This window comes from Phacochoerus africanus, chromosome 6 (genome assembly GCF_016906955.1).
Source record: "Phacochoerus africanus isolate WHEZ1 chromosome 6, ROS_Pafr_v1, whole genome shotgun sequence".
Classification (NCBI taxonomy): domain Eukaryota; kingdom Metazoa; phylum Chordata; class Mammalia; order Artiodactyla; family Suidae; genus Phacochoerus; species Phacochoerus africanus.
The window spans coordinates 38,829,241-38,847,076 of record NC_062549.1 but is presented as its reverse complement, the minus strand read 5'-3'; the positions used below and the strand labels follow the sequence as shown (position 1 = coordinate 38,847,076).

Genomic DNA, 17,836 nt, shown 5'->3' with positions numbered 1-17,836 from the left:
TACTCTGGTGTAGGCAGTTAGTAAAAGGACTATGATAAATAAACCAGGCGAGGAGATTATTAGTTGATCAAGAGCCGACAGGTGTACTGGACCTGAAAGAAAAGCAGCTGGGTCGTACTGTCTCAGAAGATCTGGAATCAGGTAATTTTCTGATGCCAGCGAAGAGCTTCTCAGTTCTTTCTGTTAAGGTTTGAAGAGGTAAGGGAACTAATCTGAGTGGCTGGTATATGCCAGGCACCCTTCTTGGTGTTTTACATAATTCATTCATTGGAACCCCAATGAGATCACATTCTTCCCTTCCTTATATTCTCCATTCGCTTCTTGTTAAATTTAGAATAAAATCCAGGCTCTGTAACTAGCCCTATAGGATCCCTGCATCTGGCACATGTTTCCTAATCAGACTCACTGCACTGCCCCCTGCCCCCTCATCCTCCCATCTTTTTCTTGCCCTGGTCCACTCCTTCCTTCATTACAGCTTTGCCCTTGAATCCCAAATTGATGTGGTTGTTTTTCGGATTTTTTTGTTTTGTTTTTTGTTTTTTACCCTAAAACCTTAAAACCAACCCCATTGTTATTACAGTAGTGAATGCTTTGGTTTTGTCTGTTGCTTTACTTTTCAAAACATAATGCTTAGGTTATTTCGTCTGATCTTTTTTCAGTTCATAATCTTTGGACTGCCTTTTCCAAAGATAAGAATGTAGAGGGGATAAAACGCCAAGGAAACTTGATTTTTTTTTTTTTTTCCAGGGCTATTCCTGCTGCACATGGAAGTTCCCAGGCTAGGGTAGAATCAGAACTGTAGCTGCTGGCCTACACCACAGCCTTAGCAATGCAGGATCCAAACCACATTTTTGACCTACACCACAGCTCACGGCAACACCGGATCCTTAACCCACTGAGCAAGGCCAGAGATCGAACCCGAGCCCTCATGGATCCTAGTCGGGTTCGTTAACCACTGAGCCATGAAGGGAACTCCCAGCGCTTTCATTATTGAAGAAGACATTCCACAGCACCCTCTGGCACAGGCAGTTTGTTATTTGCCTGATCTTGGGCAGTGTTCTTAATCGCAGAGCCTCAGTTTTCTCATTTGTAAAACAGGGATAGGAGTTCCCGTTGTGGTGCAGTGGAAGCGAATCTGACTAGGAACCATGAGGTTGCAGGTTCGATCCCTGGCCTCGCTCAGTGGGTTAAGGATCCAGCATGGCCCATGAGCTGGGGTGTAGGTCACAGACGCAGCTGGGATCTGGTGTTGCTGTGGCTGTGGTGCAGGCTGGCAGCTGTGGCTCCGATTTGACCCGTAGCCTGGGAACCTCCATATGCTGTGGGTGTGGCCCTAAAAGGACAAAAGACAAAAAAATAAAAATAAAAAATAAAGCAGGGATAATTTAGCATCTGCTTCATTAGGTTATTGGCGGGGGGAGAGGGGGTGGTAAGAGAGAGTCCACACGAAGCAGGCACTTAGCATAGTGCCTGAGTGTTTGTTTCCATTGTTAATTATTAATGGTGATACTATTTTTTGAGACAGACCAGAAAGGGAGGAACAGGTGGGAGATGTTAAGGAAGATGATTTCCTTTTAGACAGGCCGAGTTTGAAGCACCGGAAGCACACATTCAGCAGTTTCTAGAAATGGGGGGCCTGGGATAGAAAGGGGCTGACCTGGGCTACTGCAGGAATAAATAAAGGACCCTGGCTCTGCCACTGAGGAGCTTTGTATTCCTTCTCTGACACTGTTTCCTGGGTGGTCTCAAAGCTCTTGTTCCCTGAACCTGTGAAAAATGTTTGGTCACCTAAGAACACTTGAGTGTGCATCCTGTCGTGGCTCAGTAGAAACGAACCTACTCCTATCCATGAGGATGCAGGTTCGATCCCTGGCCTCGCTCAGTGGGTTAAGGATTCAGTGTTGCTGTGAGCTTTGGTGTAGGTTGCTGATGCAGCTCGGATCCCAGGTTGCTGTGGCTGTGGGGGTGGGCTGGCCAGCTGCAGCCTGGGAACCTCCATATGCCATAGGTGCGGTCCTAAAACGACAAAATAAATTAAAAATAAATAAAGTGTGCATCGTTAACTGGGGAGATTTTCCAGCCACTGGCCTCAAGGCTGCTGCCTGTCTCTGCACAGCTCTAAGGTGCCAGGGCCCCTGGGGACAGTGAGGTGCAAGCCAGCTGTCACCTATGCACCAAGCCCTGTGGCCTTGGCTGCATGAATGGGCTGGCCATGTCTCTGCCTTGGAAATATGTGTCTGCTCCCTCCATGGGTGGGACTTTGTGTTGAAAGATCAGCAGCTGTTGAAGCTAAACTCCCTGTAGTCAGGCCTCCTTTTCTATGCAGAGGACTGTCCACTGGGGTTCCTCACCTTTTTTTCCCTTTCTTCTTGCAGATCATCAATGCAGTGGTGCTGTTGATTCTGCTGAGCGCCCTGGCTGATCCCGATCAGTATCACTTTTCAAGTTCTGAACTAGGAGGTGACTTTGAGTTCATGGATGATGCCAGTAAGTACATCAGCAAGAGATGGTAGATTATTGCAGTATTTTCAAGGGCAGGGAATCCAGCTGCCAGTTCTTCCTATTAAATTACAAATATTGATTCATGGGCCTATTTAAATGGATGCCCTAACCCTCTGTCTATCATTACAAATCAGAACAACAAATGTTTATGTGTTCTGCCTCTGTTCCAAGTGCAAGAGTCTCCATAAGTTCTCTTTTGTCTTTTTTTTTTTTTTTTTCACCTAACCCCCTCCCCCCATTCTGTTCTTCCTTCTTAGGGCTGCCCTTGCGGCATATGGAAGTTCCCAGGCTAGGGGTCAACTCGGAGCTGCAGCTTCCGGCCACAGCCACAGCAACACAGGATCCGCGTTGTGACCAGCCTTGTCTGTGACCTACACGACAGCTCCCAGCAATGCCAGATCCTTAACCCACTGAGCAAGGCCAAGAGTCGAACCCGCATCCTCATGGATAGGAGTCGGGTTCGTTACCACTGAACCACAATGGGAACTCCTGCATAATCTTTTTACCCTGGGCCTTTGGCCCTTTTTGGAGGACAGGAAGCCAATGGCAAGAAAGAAGGTTCAAACGATAATACAGATCTTACTGTGTCTTCTCCTGTGTTTCAGTGTTTACCTTTCCTCCAGGAGGGGGTCATTCTCCATTCTAGAAACCCTGTTGCTGGTTATTTTCTTGCCTTTTCCGGAAATGTGCATAGGGTTGTGGGTGTGGGGTGTGCAGAAAGGAGGCTAGGGCCCTAGCTTTAAGATCATGAAAACCTCAACATTTTATAACTACAGTCAAGCTGTGTCCATGTGAACTGAAAGGGGCAGTGCCGTGTGTGCAGTCCCAAACAGGAGATCATGCAAATTCTCTTTTCATTGGCTTTGCAGAACTTATTTATTTATTTATTTATTTTGTCTTTTTGCCATTTCTTGGGCTGCTCTCGTGGCATATGGAGGTTCCCAGGCTAGAGGTCCAATCGGAGCTGTTGCTGCCGGCCTACACCAGAGCCACAGCAACACGGGATCTGGGACCTACACCACAGCTCACGGCAACACCGGATCCTTAACCCACTGAGCGAGGACAGGGATCGAACCCGCCACCTCATGGTTCCTAGTCAGATTTGTTAACCACTGTGCCACGACGGGAACTCCGGCTTTGCAGAACTTTAAGTGCATTTAAAAGACAAAAAAAAAAAAGTAGTTCCTCTTGTGGCTCAGCGGTAATGACCCAACTAGTATCCATTAGGATGAGAGTTCAATCCCTGGCTTCGCTCACTGGGTTAAGGATCTGGCCTTGCTGTGAGCTGTGGTGTAGGTCTGGAGAAAAGTGAGTTGGGGTGGGGAGTAGTGGCTACAGATGCAATTTTAGAGATAGACCAGGAGCGTTCAACAGACATGGTGAAGCCTGTGGAATTTATTCTCACAGTGGGAACAAGCCATCCAATGGCTTTTGGTAGTTCTGTGGTTATGACCTGATAATGCATTTTCAGAAGATCCCTTTTGTCACGGAGTAGAAAATGCACTTAGGGGCCTGAGTGTTTGAGTACAGAGGACTAGAGGCTGGTTTGGGGGTATTTCTTTGCAATCCAGGACTCACGGGTTGGGGAAGGGGGTGGGCTTGGAGATGGGATGGACAGAACTTGCTGATATGGGCAGTGGGGGAAAGAGAGGAATCAAAGATGACTCCTACTTTCCCAGCTGAGTGTATGACCCGGATCTTTACTGGGATAAGAAAACTGGATCTTTAGTGGGATAAGAAAGTCTAGGGTCACCTTGGGGAGAAAACTTGATTTAAGTGACTTAGCATGGTTTTTAGGAGCCTGGCTCTGAAGCCAGAGACTGCAGTTTGAATCCTGACCCTGCCGTGTATGAAATGTGCTACCACTGGGCTGGTTGCTTCTGTTTGTGTGCCTTGGTTTCCCCCTCTAGATGTAGGGATGATCGAAGTATCTACCTGATGGGATTATTATGGTGATTAAATAAGTTAGTACATGAAACATACTTCAAATGGGCTCTGGCCCAAAATAGGGGCTCAGCATATTTCACCATTTTACCAGCTGTTCCTTTGGTTTTTGTTTTTTTGTCTTTTGTCTCTTCAGGGCTGCACTCACTGGCATATGGAAGTTCCCAGGCCAGGGGCCCAATTGGAGCAACAGCTGCCAGCCTACACCACAGCCACAGCAATGCCAGATCTGAGCCGTGTCTGCGACCTACACACCACAGCTTATGGCAACGCTGGATCCTTAACCCACCGAGCAAGGCCGGGGATCGAACCTCCAACTTCATGGTTCCTAGTCGGATTCGTTTCCGCTGTGCCACACTGGGAACTCCTGTTTGTTTGGTTTTTTAGGGCCAAACCCGTGGCATATAAAAGTTCCCAGACTAGGGGATGAGTCAGAGGTGCAGCTGCTAGCCTATGCCACAGCCACAGCAACACCAGATCCGAGCATCTTCAATCTACACTGCAGCTCAAGGCAGAGTTGCATTGCCAGATCCTTAACCCACGGAGTGGGGCCAGGGATTGAACCTTCATCTTCATGGAAACTAGTTGGGTTCATTACTGCTGAGCCACAGCGGGAACTCCTTACTAGCTGTTCCTATTTAGAGATGTTATCATGGAAGCGTGAGCTGTATTAAAGTGGAGGCATTAAGTCAGTCCTTGGATATGTGAATCTGTAACCCAGACATCAGGGCTGAAGTAAATTCGAGGACATCAGCTTCAACATGGTATTTGTGGCATGAGATATTAAAGAGCACAGGGAAGGATCGGGTCCTTACCCAACGTTATCTGTCGGGAGGAGGAGCCTGACGAGAGCTGGAAGTGAAGGGACTGGAAAACCAGGAGATGCTTCGTGTCCATCGTAAGAGATACCAAGTCAGGACATTAGATTATCCTGGGGTTCGGGACCTTGTCAGACTGAGGCGTGACTTCTGCTGTGAACATTGCTCATTCTCTGTATTCTCAATAACCCAGTTGCGCCGATGAATTCCTCTGGAAAGGATAATGAGTTCCATTAATATTAAATTAATCTCTCTCTGCCATCCTTCCCCTGAATTAAAAGACTATATAAGCTATAAATATGTTCGGTTGACATTTAAAAATAAATTATCTTTTACTGTTCCCGGTAGCAGGATTCCTTTTCAAAGTAATTAAGGTAAGAGAAAGAAGTTTTAAATGATACAGCTTTGTATCCGAATCGAATACTGACACTGCCTGCTTTATTCTGATTGCTGGAGATTAAGATGGGTAGTGAGTATCTGACAGTATAGGCTTAATTTAGCTGACTTCAAAGGCTTGCTGGTACTTTAGACTTACCATAGTAATTGTTTTGCAATGTCCTGGATGTTAATTCCAGTGCATTTGCAGTTTCTCTGAAATTTTATGTATCTGAAAGAAATGAATAGTATGTCATTACTTTTTTAGGACTATCGACTGGTCGTTTAAATTGCATGGCTAAAAAGGTATAGAAGAATGACTATTCGTTCACTTGAGTGAATCTTTTTTTAACTTCTTTTCTCTGACATACCCTTTTTATATGTTCTGATCTTCATTTATTTTATTTTATTTTGCTTTTTAGGGTTGCACATGCAGCATATGGAAGTTCCCAGGCTAGGTGTTGAAACAGAGCTATAGCTGCTGGCCGCAGCCACAGCCACAGCAGCAGGATCAGAGTCCCATCTTCCACCCACACCACAGCTCATGGCAATGCCAGATCCTTTAAGCCACTGAGCAAGGCCGGGGATCAAACTGGCAACCTCATGGATACTAGTCAGGTTCGTTACTGCTGAGTCACAGTGGGAATTTCCTGATCTCCTTTTTAAAAAGAAGTTTGTATGTCACAGGTCATTACGGCCAACAAACCTTTCTGCATGTAACACACATAAATTAAATAGGATTAAATAGTCCTTGAAATGGGTGTAATCAGTTGCTTTGAAATGTGCAAATTATGGTTTGTATCAATTTTTAGGTGGTATATTTTTGGAATGGTGGTAGCCATCTCAAGATTTTATCAAGACAGGAGGAGTTCCTGTCGTGGTGCAGTAGAAACAATCTGACTAGGAACCGTGAGGATGTGGGTTCGATCCCTGGCCTTGCTCATTGTGCTAAGGATCAGGTATTCCTGTGAGCTGGTGTGGGTTGCAGGTGAGGCTTGGATCCTGCATTGTTGTGGCTGTGGCCTAGGCCGGCAGCTACAGCCCCAATTAGACCCCTAGCCTGGGAACCTCCATATGCCAAGAGTGTGGCCCTAAAAAGCCAAAAAAAAAAAAAAAAGATTTTATCCAGACAGAGCAGAGGTGTATCTTACTTTTGATCTGATCTTTTCCTAAAATGATCTGGTAGAAGAAAGCCACATACCTGTTGTTTACATCAAAATGGGGCATGTAGGGGTTCCTGTTGTGTCTCCGCAGTAATATACCCGATTAGTATCTATGAGGATGTGGGTTTGATCCCTGGCCTCCCTTGGTAGGTTAAGGATCCTGTGTTGCCTTGTGTTGCAGTATAGGTCACAGACACAGCTTGGATCCTGTATTGCTGTGGCTGTGGTGTAGGCCAGCGGCTACAGCTCTGATTCGACACCTAGCCTGGGAACCTCCATATGCCGCAGGTACGGCCTTAAAGAAACAAAAAAAGGGATAGGGGATGTGTAGAAGAATCCACTGAGATAAAGAAAAAATATAAAGATTTCTCTTTTAAAAACATCTAGAGGAGTTCCCTTCGTGGCGCAGTGGTTAACGAATCAGACTGTGAACCATGAGGTTGTGGGTTCGGTCCCTGCCCTGGCTCAGTGGGTTGAGGATCCGGCGTTGCCGTGAGCTGTGGTGTAGGTTGCAGACGCGGCTCGGATCCTGCGTTGCTGTGGCTCTGGCGTAGGCCGGAGGCTACAGCTCTGATTCAACCCCTAGCCTGGGAACCTCCATATGCTGTGGGATCGGCCCTAGAAATGGCAAAAAGACAAAAAAAAAAAAAAAAACCACATCTAGAGGAGTTCTCTGATGGCTTAGTGGTTTTAAGGATCCAGAGTGGTTGGTGCTGTGGTGCTGGTTCCATCCCAGGCCTGGGAACTTCCGTATGCCATGGACATAGCCCCCCCCCCCCAAAAAAGGCAAACTCCTTACCATTTGTATTTTTTACATACTTCTATACACAAAAATTCATAGTATAATTTATAAATAAACATTTATGCCATCAAGCTACATTTATAAATATTATTATGAATTTTTGTATATAGAAATACGTAAAAAACCCTAGGAAAGAATGGGAAACTGTCATAGACTGGAGAAAACAAAGGAGATGTAACTATATGCAAAATGAGAGCCTGGATTTGATTTTGAAACAGGTAAAGGACATTAAGGGGAGAACAGAAACAGGTAAAATTCAAATAAGTAGACTTTATTGTAATTTTATTTGCGAAGTTTTAATGGACTGGCAAAAGAACTGTAACAGAAAGTGTCAGAGCCAAGCATAATGCCAAACAGCAGATCATCCATATTAATTTCTGATAAATCTTGCAGCAGAATTGTCTTTTAAGCCAAACTAACTTTATTCACTGGGTAGATATATATACGTGGTCTGGGAAGGAAATGTCCATAAAAATAATCTAGAGTTTTTGTTTACTACATATAGGCAGCTGATTTAGGATAAAAATCACTGCTCCAAACAAACAAAAGACAAAAAAACCCACACCCAGTAATAGAGGCAATTCTTATTTTGATAATTTTTCTAAAGGTCTGTTCAACAATAAAGATTCAATCCCTAAAAAAAAGAGAAACAACTACATTTATTGAAGAAAGGACAGTCTTTATAGTAAATGGTTCTGGGTGAAATCAAGAAGAGAAAAACAGATAAGTTCACAAAAGAAGGTATCTGTATGACCAATAAGCATATGAAAATAATCTTCTCCTGAGTAGTTGTAAAAGACATGCAGGGAGTTCCCGTCGTTGCTCACGGTAATGAACCTGACCAGGATCCATGAGGATGCAGGTTCAATACCTGGCCTCGTTCAGTGGGTTAAGGACCCAGTGTTGTGAGCTCTGCTGTAGGTTGCAGACACGGCTCAGATCCCGTGTTGCTGTGGCTGTGGCCGGCAGCTGTGGCTCTGATTCGACCCCTTGCCAGGCAATTTCCATATGCTGCAGTGCAGCCCTAAAAAGCAAAAAAAAAAAAAAGCAAAAAGAAATACAAGCACAGTGGTGAATCACTTCCTCTAAAATGGCAACGTGAACAGAACTGACAATGACACCTTTTGATGTGGCTTCGTAACCACCGGGATTTTGTTGCTACAACTGGGGATGTAATTGTACACCCACTTCGGGAAAACTAAATACTAAGTATACACCCACCCTGTGACCCAGCAGTTTTGCTCCTGGATACGTACCCTACAGAAATGCATGCTTGGTGTCCATCATAAGCCATGTGTAAAGATGGCCATTCTTTATGATAGCCCCAATCTGGAACAGTCCAGATTTCCACCAGCGGTAGAATGGACAGAAATTGAGTGATCTAAGATGAAACAGAACGAGCAAAATGGGTGCTAGGGATTCATTAGATGGCTCTGTGTATGCTTATAGAGTGTGTTTAAAACTTTTGATGTTAAAAACTAAGAAATAGGAAAAAAAAAAAAGATCGGCTGGGGCTTTCCTGTATGGCTCTTGGCACCACGTAGAGAAAGGCCCAGGCTGCCTACCTGCTCTCTGTTCACATACCCCTACCCAGCTTGGCAGTGCATCTGCAGAGCTTGTCTGCTTGTGCATAACATCCCAACATCTGGAAGAAATTGACGTACGTATGCAATAGCAGGGGAAGCTGAGCCCTTTATTTTCGTCCATCCACCTTCCCATCCTTTCATCACATGACTCAAAATGGTTGCATATTCTACACCTTGACTACATCTTTTTAAAATTTTTAGGGCGTTCCTGTCGTGGCGCAGTGAGAATCAGACTATGAACCATGAGGTGGTGGGTTCGATCCCTGCCCTTGTTCAGTGGGTTAAGGATCCGGCGTTGCCGTGAGCTGTGGTGTAGGTTGCAGACTTGGCTCAGATCCTGCGTTGCTGTGGCTCTGGTTTAGGCCGGAGGCCACAGTTCTGATTCGACCCCTAGCCTGGGAACCTCCACGTGCCATGGGGAGCGGCCCTAGAAAAGGCAAAAAGACCAAAAAAAAAAAAAATTTTTTTTTAAAATTTTTTTGCTTTTTTTTTTTCCCCCAGGGCTATAGGTGCGGCCTAGAAGTTCCCAGGCTAGGGGTCAAATCGGAGCTACAGCTGCAGCCCACGCCACAGCCACAATGACGTGGGATCTGAGCCGTGTCTGTGACCTACAGCACAGCTCATGGCAATGCTGGATCTTTGACCCACTGAGCAATCCACATCCTTATGGATGCTAGTTGGATTAGTTTCCCCTTCACCACAATGGGACGAGAACTCCCACATCTTTTTTTAAAGGGTAATTCAATGAATGTTTATTTTCAAGATCTTTTTGTAAAGATGGAGGAGTAAGACGACCACTGTGGATGGTGAAGTAATTTGGTTAATTGAGGCCAGCTGTTACTATTCCCAGACCTAAAGGGGAGGGGTGGGTGGTGGTGGTCCCTAGAGCTAGAAATGAGAGTCATTCAGAGGTAGCCTCTTTATTTTATCTGATATTTGGCCACATCCGCAGCCTGTGGAAGTTCCTGGGCCAGGGATCAATCCTGCGCCACAGTAGGGACCCAAGCTGCTGCAGTGACAAGGCTGAGTCTTTAATCTCCTGAGCCCCACGGGAACTCCAGAGTTTGCTTCTTGATGAGGAATCGTGCTACTTTGGTCTAGGGCCAACCTATGAGTGCCAACCCAAGGGTGCCTCTTTCCTCTCTCTGATCCGTTGCCTGGGCTCTTCGTTGGCTGAACTCAGCTGATGCCAGAGGGTAAAGGAGCTCTGTTGACAGTGGTCCATCCAGGTCTGTGTGCTGAACGGGGAAGGCTGGGTTTGGAAAGGCAAATGGAAGATGTCTGATAGAATCACTTACCTCCTCATCTAGATGATCCATGTAACCAAACTGTTTTGTTTGGTACACATTTCCCCCACTTTGCTTCCAAGAAAACCAGAAAAAATACTTTGCTAAGTGTCTTCCTTTTTTTTTTGTTGTTCTTTTGTCCTTTTAGGGTCGCACCTGGGACACATGGAGGTTCCAGGCTAGGGGTCCAGTCCGAGCTGTAGCCACCGGCCTATGCCAGAGCCACAGCAACTCGGGATCCAAGCCGTGTCTGTGACCCACACCACAGCTCACGGCAATGCCGGATCCTTAACCCACTGAGCGAGGCCAGGAATTGAAACCACAACCTCATGGTTCCTAGTTGGATTCGTTTCCATGTGCCACGACAGGAAATCCCTAAGTGCCTTTATAAAACATGGTACATCAAGCCTGCAGAATCCCATATTTAAGTTGGCAGTGGCTGAGCAAGAACTAAATTAGTCCAGGTGTCCCTGCTGTTTGTCATGTGCTGCTTCTCTGATGATGCGTTTTGTTGTTGTTTGCCTTTCAGTGTTTTTGAAACCAGGATGTGATTTACAACCTAGCATAGATTTAGAATTAGGATCATTCCCTCCCCCCTCCACATCTACTTTTTGAAAAATTTCAAACCTTTCAGAAAAGTATCCTATGCAATGAATACCTAGCTTGCTTTTTCCGTTAACAATAACTTGGAGTTCCTCATTCTTTTTAGGATTGTTATTAACTCTTAAATAGGTACAAAACCATATTTATAATAAAGTAAATTGAGGAATCATATGTCAAGTACTTGTGTGTATCAACCTGATTTGAGGAACTGAATTTTATCTTAACTTTCTAAGGAGCCCCTCTGATCTCAGAGAGATTGATGCCACTCTTCCGAACTGTTTATTTTTTTCTTTCCTTTTTTTTTTTCTTTTCTTTGTCTTTTTAGGGTCATACCTACAGTATATGGAAATTCCCAGGCTAGGGGTCAAATCGGAGCTGTAGTTGTGGCTGCCAGCCTAAGCCACAGCCATAGCAATGCCAGATCTGAGCTGTTGTCTTCGACCTATGCTGCAGCTCATGGCAACGCCAGATCCTCACCCCACTGAGTAAGGCCAGGGATTGAACCTGAATCCTCGTGAATACTAGTCGGATTCTTAACCTGCTGAGCCACAATGGGACCTCCTGCTTTTCTTTGTAGACTTACCACAGCCATTTGTGTCACCAGTTGATCTATCATTTGTTTCATGTGCTTGAACTTTGTGGGTTCACACAGTATGCCTTTTTCTGAGCCTTTTTCAGTTTTATTGTGTTAATGAACAAAATTGTTCAGACGTTTGATAAAGGTGATTAGGAAGATTCTATTCAAGAGAGGCTACTACAGTGGGGGCTTTATAGTAGGAGAGAGAGATCAGGCTCAATTTTCCCTCTTACCAGGATAGGTGGGGATTTATAGCCAAGGATCAAGGTGGAGTCGGTGGATGGAAAACTATTAAGAGAAGGAGTTCCCGTGGTGGCTCAGTGGTTAACGAATCCGACTAGGAACCATGAGGTTGCGGGTTCGTTCCCTGGCCTTGCTCAGTGGGTTAAGGATCCGGTGTTGCCGTGAACTGTGGTGTAGGTTGCAGGCGCAGCTCAGATCCCGCATTGCTGTGGCTCTGGTGTAGGCCGGCGGCAACAGCTCCAATTAGACTCCTAGCCTGGGAACCTCCATGTGCCGAGGGAGCGGCCCTAGAAAAGGCAAAAAGACAAAACCAAAAAAAACTATTAAGAGAAGACATTAAGGCTAGGGGGCGATACTTGCTAGATAACTCAACAGGACTTTTTTTGTTTTTTTTTTTTTTTGGCCACACCCACAGCATGTGGAAAGTCCCAGGCCAGGGTTCAAATCTGAGCCACAGCTGTGACAACACTGGATCCTTAACCTACTGTTCCCGGCAGGGAATCAAACCCTCGGCTCTGCAGCGACCTAAGCCACCGCAGAGACAATGCTGGATTCTTTTTTTTTTTTGACTTTTTGCCATTTCTTGGACCGTTCCTGCAGCATATGGAGGTTCCCAGGCTAGGGGTCGAATCGCAGCTGTAGCCACTGGCCTATGCCAGAGCCACAGCAACGAGGGATCTGAGCCGCGTCTGCAACCTACACCACAGCTCACGGCAACGCCGGATCGTTAATCCACTGAGCAAGGGCAGGGACCGAACCCGCAACCTCATGGTTCCTAGTCAGATTCGCTAACCACTGAGTCACCACGGGAACTCCCAATGCTGGATTCTTAACCTGCTGTTCCATAGCGGGAACTCCCTCAACAAGATTCTTACTGCATGCAGACCAGGATGATACGTTCTTGAGGGTGGAGGATACGAGATTTGACCAGATATCAGAGTGATCAGATACCAAGAATGGAGTATACTGACTTGGTGGGATTCTTGCCAAAACTTGACCAAAGGGGTCAAAGACAGGGCCTCAGTTGTTTAGTCAGAGGAGAGAGTCTTTGTCATATGTCCACATCTAATTGAGAAACCCTGTATGTTTCTAGCACCCAGCTGCAAGAAAATTTAGGTTTTAGCTTTCTAGCCTCTGCAGAATAGGAAGCCACATTAGAAGGTGGGAATGAAAGCTTGGTGCCGATTCTCCATCCCTTCTGCAAATTCGTGTGTATAAGGCTAACGCTACCTTCTTGTTCAGACATCTCAACTCTCCTTGCTTGTTTTTCTTTTTTCTTCTTAGGGCCGCACTCACAGCACATGGAGGTTCCCAGGCTAGGGGTCGAATCGGAGCTAGAGCTGCTGGCCTACACCACAGCCCCAGCAACACCTGGATCTTTTAACCCACTGAGCAAGGCCAGGGATCGAACCTGCATCCTCATGGATTCTAGTCAGATTCGTTTCCACTGCGCCACAACAGGAACTCCCATTTGAAATCTTAACGCCTGATAATGTGGATGAACTTTGGAAACATTATGCTAAGTGAGATAAGCCAAACACAGAGGGCTGCATATCATATGATTCTGTTTATATGAAATGTATAGAGTAGGCAACTCTGTAGAGATGAAAAGTAGATTGATGGTTGCCAGGGGCTGAAGGGAGGGGGGAATGGGGAGTGACTACTAAGTGTTGTTTTTTTGGGAGAATGAAAATATTCTGGTATAAGCGATGATGGTTGTGCAGCTTTCTGAATGTACTAAAAAAACCCCTGAATTAGACACTTTTTGAAAGGTGAATTTTATCGTACGTGAGTTATATCTTAATAAGAGAAAATTTATGAAGGAAAAAAGACCTCACCCAATAACCATGTTTTCCCATAAATTCTGTTTTGTTCCTCTTGGCTGAAAATAATATTATCCCCACTGAACTCCCCTAGCTTGTCATCTGTCACCTCCTGTTGAATTCTTCCAACTCTTCCTAGTGGCTTCTTAGCATCAGAGCAAGGATTCTGTCCTGTTAATCTTTCCAGCCTCAAATTTTTTTACCCCATGTTACACACCTATTTAGTATTCATGAAAGAAATTTTGGATTTAAGAATAAAGTTATAGGGAATTCCCATCATGGCTCAGTGGTAACAAACCTGACTAGGATCCATGGGAATGCAGGTTCAATCCCTGGCCTCGCTCAGTGGGTTGGCGATCTGGCATTACCATGAGCTGTGGTGTAGGTCACAGATGCGGCTTGGATCTGGCTGAGGCAGCAGCTCTAGCTCCAATTCACCCCTTAACCTGAGAACGTCTATATGCCGCAGGTGTGGCCCTAAAAAGAAAGGAAAAAAAAAAAAGAATAAAGTTATAAACTAGCAAGTCACAAAAAACTCTCTTCTGTTTGAACATACTTCAGAAAAAAAAAGTTATAAAAAATTGCAATGCAAATAACAAAGAGTATATTAGAACTTTCCTTCTGTTTTAGGGGAATAAAATTAGTACCTTATGCTTATCCTCCCCCAAGCTTTCAACCTCCCGTAGGAAGGAGTTACCTGGGTTTTCTTTTTACCCCCATAGGGGTCAAAAGAGCATCAGAGCAAGGATTATGTCCTGTTAATCTTTTGTGTTTAGCTCATACTGTTGCTGTGAATTCATCTGAAAATAGTTCTCCTCTAGACTTAACGGCGAGAGTACACCCCACACGTTATCTTTCATAAATGGCAGTGCTAGAAATGTGGCCAAAAATTAGAGGAAATTGAATCATAAGAATTACTTCTGGAGTTCCCGTCGTGGCGCAGTGGTTGACGAATCCGACTAGGAACCATGAGGTTTCGGGTTCGTTCCCTGGCCTTGCTCAGTGGATTAAGGATCCGGCGTTGCCATGAGCTGTGGTGTAGGTCGCAGATGCGGCTTGTATCCCGAGTTGCTGTGGCTCTGGCATAGGCCGGTGGCTACAGTTCAGATTGGACCCCTAGCCTGGGAATCTCCATATGCCACAGGAGTGGCCCCAGAAAAGGCAAAAAGACAAAAAAAAAAAAAAAAGACTTCTGAGGAGTTCCTTTGTGGTGCAGCAGATTAAGGATCCGGCATTGTCACTTCGATGGCGCAGGTTTGATCCCTGGCCCAGGAACTTCTACATGGTACAGGCACAGCCAAAAAAAAAGAATGACTCTACGACGAGGCAAGTGAGATGTGGGAACGTGAATCAGGTAGTTACCTAGCTAGCGATCAGTTTTATGAGGAAACAAATCCAAGCAATGCAAAGGGAGAACAGAATTAGAAGTGGATTATTTAACAAGGGCGTTTCAGGCAACTCCTTTATATGCCTGTTCTATTTCAATGATTAAGTGACTAAGTTATCAGGAAACGTTTTCCTCGTTACGCCTTTTGTGGCCTGTGGTAAAGCTTTTCTCAGGATCCTTTTCAACGAAGGACTGTGTTAAGAAGTCAGGAATTTAACTTAGGAAAACACGTGACGCTGGTGTCCTCAGACTTAGGGTTGGTTGAGCTACTTTGCAAACAGTAAGTAAAGGGTATTCCTGTCCCTGACCAGTACTTCACGGATTGTGAAAATCCCTGTGTTGTTATCCGAACCCCTGTGTTGTTCCCAGAACCAGTTCTCATTTGCCTGTGACGTGATTAAAAGGGATGAGTTTTAATTCCTCAGAGTAACAGTGTATTATATTATTTACCATGGTACACCTGTTTGTGTGCTCTAGATGGCCAGGAGATACAAGGTTTATCAGTCTGTTTTATCTTATCGGCTCTGCATTTTTATTTGCTTTACACTTGGGCTCATTTCACCTGCTTTTATTTGTTTTCTCTTACCTCTTTCACATGCTTATGATATATTCGTCCTCTCAAAGGAACATTTTTCTCTGCTATCGCAATGCAAGCGGTGATAGGAGACTTCATTTTATTTATCCCTTTTAAATTTCTCCTGGAGTTCCCGTTGTGACTCAGTGGTTAACGAACCCGACGAGTATCCATGAGGATGCAGGTTCAGTCCCTGGCCTCACTCAGTGGGGTAAGGCTCCAACCTTGCCATGAGCTGTGGTGTAGGTTGCAGACACGACTCAGATCCTGAGCTGCTGTGGCTGTGGTGTAGGCCCGCGTCTGTAGCTCCGATTTGACCCCTACCTAGCCTGGGAACCTCCATATGCTGCGGGAATGGCCCTAAAAAGACAAAAAAAATTAAAAAATTTAAAAAAAAGATAAGTTTCTCCTGAGTTTTATATTCTTTGAAAAAAGACGAAAATTAAAATTTTGTTTTTTTTTTTTTGTCTTTTTGCCATTTTCTTGGGCCGCTCTCGCGACATATGGAGGTTCCCAGGCTAGGGGTCGAATCGGAGCTATAGCCACCAGCCTACGCCAGAGCCACAGCAACGCTGGATCCGAGCCGCGTCTGCAACCTACACCACAGCTCACGGCAGCGCCAGATCGTTAACCCGCTGAGCAAGGGCAGGGATCGAACCCGCAACCTCATGGTTCCTAGTCAGATTCGCTAACCACTGAGCCACAACGGGAACTCCTAAAAAAAAATTTTAATGATTATGTGAGATTTAGTTCTGGAGTGACTTTCTTTTTTTCCAGAATAGGGCATATAATACCCTATTATTAAGATTTTGGGGCTTTTCTGTATTAATATTTCAATTAATAAAGGTTCTAATTATATAGTTTATGTATTATAATCTAGTAATATAAAGGTTATTACTGTTTTAATATTTTGAATAAAGCCTTGGGTTGATTTGTTTGCTTGTTGACTTTTCTGTCTATTCACATCTTTTAAGATCTGTGCTGGCTTCTATAAAATTAACTTTTTTTTTGGGTCTTTTTAGGGCTGTACCCGTGGCATATGGAAGTTCCCAGGCTAGGGTTTGAATTGGAGCTGCAGCTCCTGGCCTGCACCACAGCCACAGCAATGCTAAATCCGAACTGCATCTGCGACCTACGTCACTGCTCATGGCAATGCCAGATCCTTAACCCACCAAGCAAGGCCAGTGATTGAACGCATGTCCTCATGGATACTCTTGGGCTTATTACCACTGAGCCATGACAGGAACTCCTAACTTTAAAAGAATTTTAAGATTTTATTTCCTGGCTGTTCCCAAGGCATATGGAAATTCCTGGGCTAGTATCCAACTGTAGCTGCAACCTCTGCAGCTGTGGCAATGCCAGATCCTTTAACCCATTGCACTGGGCTGAAGATCGAACCTGTGCCTCAGCAGCTACCCAGACCACTGTGGTTGGATTTTAACTCCCTGTGCCACAACAGGAACTCTAAATTCATTTTTTTTTCTTTCATTACAAAATGTGCTTGAACAGAATTTGGAAACTGTTAAAGTAAGACAAAAAAAAAATAGTAAACTGCCCGATTCAAGTTTCAGAGATGGCAGCAAATTCTAACAGGCTTTGCACATAGCAAGCACGTATTGATGTCCAAGTCCTTTTAGGGAGGCTCTGTGATTTTCTGGGACTTTGACCTTCGCTGCTGCATTTGATCTACCTCCTTCACAGCTAGGTAGCACCCTGTCTAATCCCTGTGAGTGGGATTAGATAGGGAGTTCCCTTCATGGAGCAGCAGAAAGCGAATCCAACTAGTATCCATGAGGATGCAAGTTTGACCCTTGGCCTCTCTCAGTGGGTTGGGGATCCAGCATTGGCCGTGAGCTTCAGTGTAGGTCACAGATGCAGCTCGGGTCCCTCGTTGCTTTGGTTGTGGTGTAAGCTGGCAGCTGTAGCTCCATTTTGACCCCTAGCCTGGTAATTTCCATATGCTGTGGGGGCAGCCCTAAAAAGCAAAAAAAAAAAAAAAAACCCAGTGGGATTAGTCATAGTTTAGCGTTTTGATGCAGATGCTACCTCAGCAAGTTATATAACCTCTGAGCTCTGGTTTCGTAATGTGTTTCCTGGGAACAGTAACTCCTACCTTAGAGTTAGGTGGACTCAATGAGCTATCTGACATGCCT

The 17,836-nt window shown here is 45.0% G+C and overlaps 1 protein-coding gene across 1 annotated transcript in view; it reads left to right on the top strand.

Annotated features, from left to right (window-relative positions):
• Nucleotides 1-17,836, top strand: part of LAPTM4B (lysosomal protein transmembrane 4 beta) — an 84,358-nt gene that overhangs the window by 28,984 nt on the left and 37,538 nt on the right. The window contains exon 2 of the mRNA XM_047783554.1: nt 2,376-2,487. Within this exon, the coding sequence (XP_047639510.1) occupies nt 2,376-2,487 (112 nt within the window). The remainder of the gene's footprint in view (nt 1-2,375; nt 2,488-17,836) is intronic.